General features: G+C 38.6%; 1 protein-coding gene across 1 annotated transcript; it reads right to left on the reverse strand.

Moving 5' to 3' along the window:
- Window positions 1–299: 299 nt before the first annotated feature.
- On the reverse strand, window positions 300–3,126 carry LOC144560645 (ABC transporter G family member 6-like). Its single transcript, XM_078309879.1, has 2 exons — window positions 2,606–3,126; window positions 300–2,262 (listed from the first exon to the last, which is right to left on the reverse strand). Exons 1-2 carry the CDS (start codon window positions 2,976–2,978, stop codon window positions 497–499), a joined length of 2,139 nt encoding a protein of 712 aa, XP_078166005.1. The 5' UTR covers window positions 2,979–3,126; the 3' UTR covers window positions 300–496.
- Window positions 3,127–3,734: the final 608 nt, after the last annotated feature.

The raw sequence follows: 3,734 nt of genomic DNA on the forward strand, positions 1-3,734 counted from the left end.
ATTACAATTTTTAAGACCAGCAGTCGAACCGGTTGACCCACTGGTTCAACGGGCAAATATAAATTAGTAAGAGATCATGGGTTCAAAACTCATATGGAGTCTTTTATAGACATTAAATATAAGTTGGTAGACTAGATCTTTAACTTTCTTTTAAACATGACTTTAATCATGACTAGATCTCCAACTTTCTTTTATAAACATTAAAAAAGCAAGGCAATTATAAACATGACTTTAAACATCATAATTACAAAACACAAGAATTGAAAAACAAAACTACGAGCAAGAGCAGCAAATTGTGCTTTTTAAATTGAAAGCTTCACGCAATAGATTTCTTCCATCTTAATTTCTTTTCCCTGGCAAGAAAACCAGTAAAAATAATTTTTTTTACAAAATCTACAAAAGTAAATTCACCATATGGAAGCGAGGAATTTATTATTTTATTTTTGTCAACGTTTTCATGGCTTTGATTAGGAAGATATACTAACTGCGCCCATATCTATTTTCTCTTGTTTGTATTACCTAGAAGCAAGGTAATGTAAAAAATGAACCTCCACAGGAAACCCCATGCAACAGTTACAAACAAGCAATTCCACTTACTCAGTTGCGTCACTGCTTGTTCTTTAAGTATGTCCGATCCCGTTGTCATGCAAGTGTTAGCGGACAGGTTTAAATGCAAAGTCTGGCTGATAACTGCTAAGACCTTCTCTTGCACTGTCGTATTCATCTCGCCAATCGGGGTACCGTAGAACATTTGCACGCCACGTGAAAAGCAAGCATTTGAGCTGCCAAATTCATTGTGCAAGACAGCCTCATATGGGTATTTAACAAGAGACAGATAGTGAAACCAAATCCAGTAATTGGGGATCCGGTCACGGTTTACATAGAAACCGGAGAAGAGAAGGAAGTATGAAAGAATTGCAACAACCACAGTATAACCGATTATGACTTGTGGGACCACTGCGGAAAGGAAAGAGACAAATCCAGAACCAGCCCAAAAGGATGCTAGTATGATAAGTACGAAAAAAAGGAAAGCCAAGCCACCCCCTGCTAATCCTACCAGAAAGAAAGTGATCAATGCAAAGGCTAAGGAAAGGAATACAAGAGGCGGGAATGTGACAATTGCATTGGATATCACGTAAGATGCCTTGCGGTATGCATTGTGTGAAGTTTCACGAACATATATAAAGCGCTCTTGCAGAAACACAGGGAGTGCATCAGCACATAGAAAGAACATAGTTGTCATGCCTATTGTAAAGAAGCCAAGCCGTTCTTGCGCACCTTTTGGGGATGCATCAAGGCGCCAAAAGATAGTTGCAAGAATGAAACCTGTGACCATGATTGTGGTGAGTCGCATCAAGAATAGTTCGGGCATGCGCTTTGTGTTGGTGAAGGACCTCTTTGTCAAAACCCCTGCTTCTATCCAGAAAGGGTTAGCAAATTCATCCATTGATGCCCCAAGTCTACCGCGTGACACGCTTTCTGCAATTGCACGTCTCAAAGTCAAAGGAAAAGCAGCGGAGGATGGATTTACCGGCTTGCTAAATTGTGCTTGGAATTTCGAGTTGAAATCAATGAGTGATTTGGCCCCCATAGTGGGGTCCTTGTACTCGAGCTCACGGATTAGGTCTAGAGCAAACTCTGTAGGGTTCTCATGCTCAGGTATAGGTTGACCATATTCAGCAAAGAAATTGTATAAGCCATTAGGGGGGCCACTATAAACTGTTTGTCCGCGAGAAAGAAAGAGGATATGATTAAGTAGGCCAATTATACGATAGCTTGGCTGGTGGATTGTCAATATAACAACGCTCCCGCTCTCAGCAATCTTTTTTAAGACCTGCACAACCATTAATGCACTCGCGGAGTCGAGACCAGATGTGGGTTCATCAAGGAATAGCAAGATCGGGTCATGAATTATGTCGGTTCCGATTGAGACCCGTCTACGCTCGCCGCCAGAGATCCCACGATGACCCTCATCACCTATTATGGTATTTACGGCATTCCTCAAGCCCAATTGGTCTATTAGGGCTTCGACACGAGCCTTCTTCTTTGAGGATGGTAGCGCCCGTGGGAGGTGGAACTCGGCAGAGAACATCAAGGTTTCTTCTACGGTGAGCATCGGAAAAAGCAAGTCATCTTGCATCACATATGCAGAGATCATTTTCATGAGATGGCTATCTATGGGTTCTCCATTAAGGGTTATGCTGCCCCCAAGTCTCTCTTTTGGGATCTGGTCCGCTAGTGCATCAATCAAGGTTGATTTGCCTGAAGTTATAAGAGTGTATGATATTTAATTTCAAGTGTTAACAATCTATTTAGGCTTTTCTATGAATTGGGAGAAGTTTATTTTTCAAATTGCTATTCCTTGATTAACATTGTATAGAAGTTATAACTCAAAATTGAAAATCCCTTTAATTGGTATTAACTATTTTTTCGTGGTACATATATACTTTTTTTTCCAATTTATTTTGAAATAATACTTTATAATTGATTTAGTAACCTAGGCTTGAACTAATATAATTTATTCTGTTGAGAAAGATTAATAAGAGCTTGATATGACCTAAGTTCTACAGAAATTTTTTCACAAAAATAAATAAGTTAATATTACCAGACCCACTAGCACCAAGGACCGCAAAGATCTCCCCTTCTCGGGCCTCGCCAGAGATGTTGTTGAGTAGAACTTTTGTCTGTGACGAGGCCCCGGTTAAATTCGCCATGTCTGAGGCAGGACGGTTGCGGGAGGATAGAGAGCGAAGGAATGTAAACTTCTTAGGCATCTTGACACTGTAGTAAAGGTCAGTAAATGCAAGAAGAAATGGAAGGGGCTGTTGGGTGGTGGCAATCCGGGCACCACTCCCACCATTGGAATTTGCGCCAGATTGCGTGGCAACTGAACCAAGTTCTACATCGGAGTTTCCTTTATACACAATTTCTTCGGTTTGCCCATTGTGGTTGGGAGATTTGCCAACAAATCGGGACATTGATCAGATCGAGTGTGTGATGTTTGGCACGAATTTTTTTGAAGAACTACCAAGAAATATTTATTATATTGGTACCGCATTTATTCGTTAACCAACAAATAATATCAGAAAGAGAGGAGAGGGAAGATATATGATGGTTTGTTTAATCACTACTGTATCTCTAGTATATATATATATATGTGTGTCTCTTGTTGTTTCTTTAATCCGACTAGTATTACACGTGGGACGTGATGGTTGGTTGCTTATTTGAGCTGAAGTTGCAAGCATTCATGACGGCTGGAATAGATTAACAAATATATATCCATTTTTATATGAAATGGAGAGATGCCACTGAATGATCATTAATTATATGTTGTTCTCTAATTTATTCAAAAAATATGTTGGTCTGTCAAAATTTATGTTTAAGAAGATTCTTTAGATAGAAACAAGCTCCCATTTTCTTTGAACAAACTGGAGGTAATTAATATTTTATATTGATATGACATAGCTGAAGCATTTTATATAACCATGCACACGATTCCTAATAAAAAGAAACAAGTTTATATTATGTTAGTTTCTCATATAATATATATTATTATTTTTTTTGGTAAAAGTGAAAATATTCCACCTGTTTCATTGCGAAACAACAAAGTTCATACAAAATTAGTGCAAAGCACCGAATATAGACCCGACTAGTGGAACCTCAACCACTAGTAACTACTATTCACAAAACACAAAACATAAGAACATAAATTAAAGAATATCCCCAAGATACAA

Source organism: Carex rostrata, chromosome 10, assembly GCF_964058835.1.
Source record: "Carex rostrata chromosome 10, lpCarRost1.2, whole genome shotgun sequence".
In the NCBI taxonomy this organism is placed as follows: domain Eukaryota; kingdom Viridiplantae; phylum Streptophyta; class Magnoliopsida; order Poales; family Cyperaceae; genus Carex; species Carex rostrata.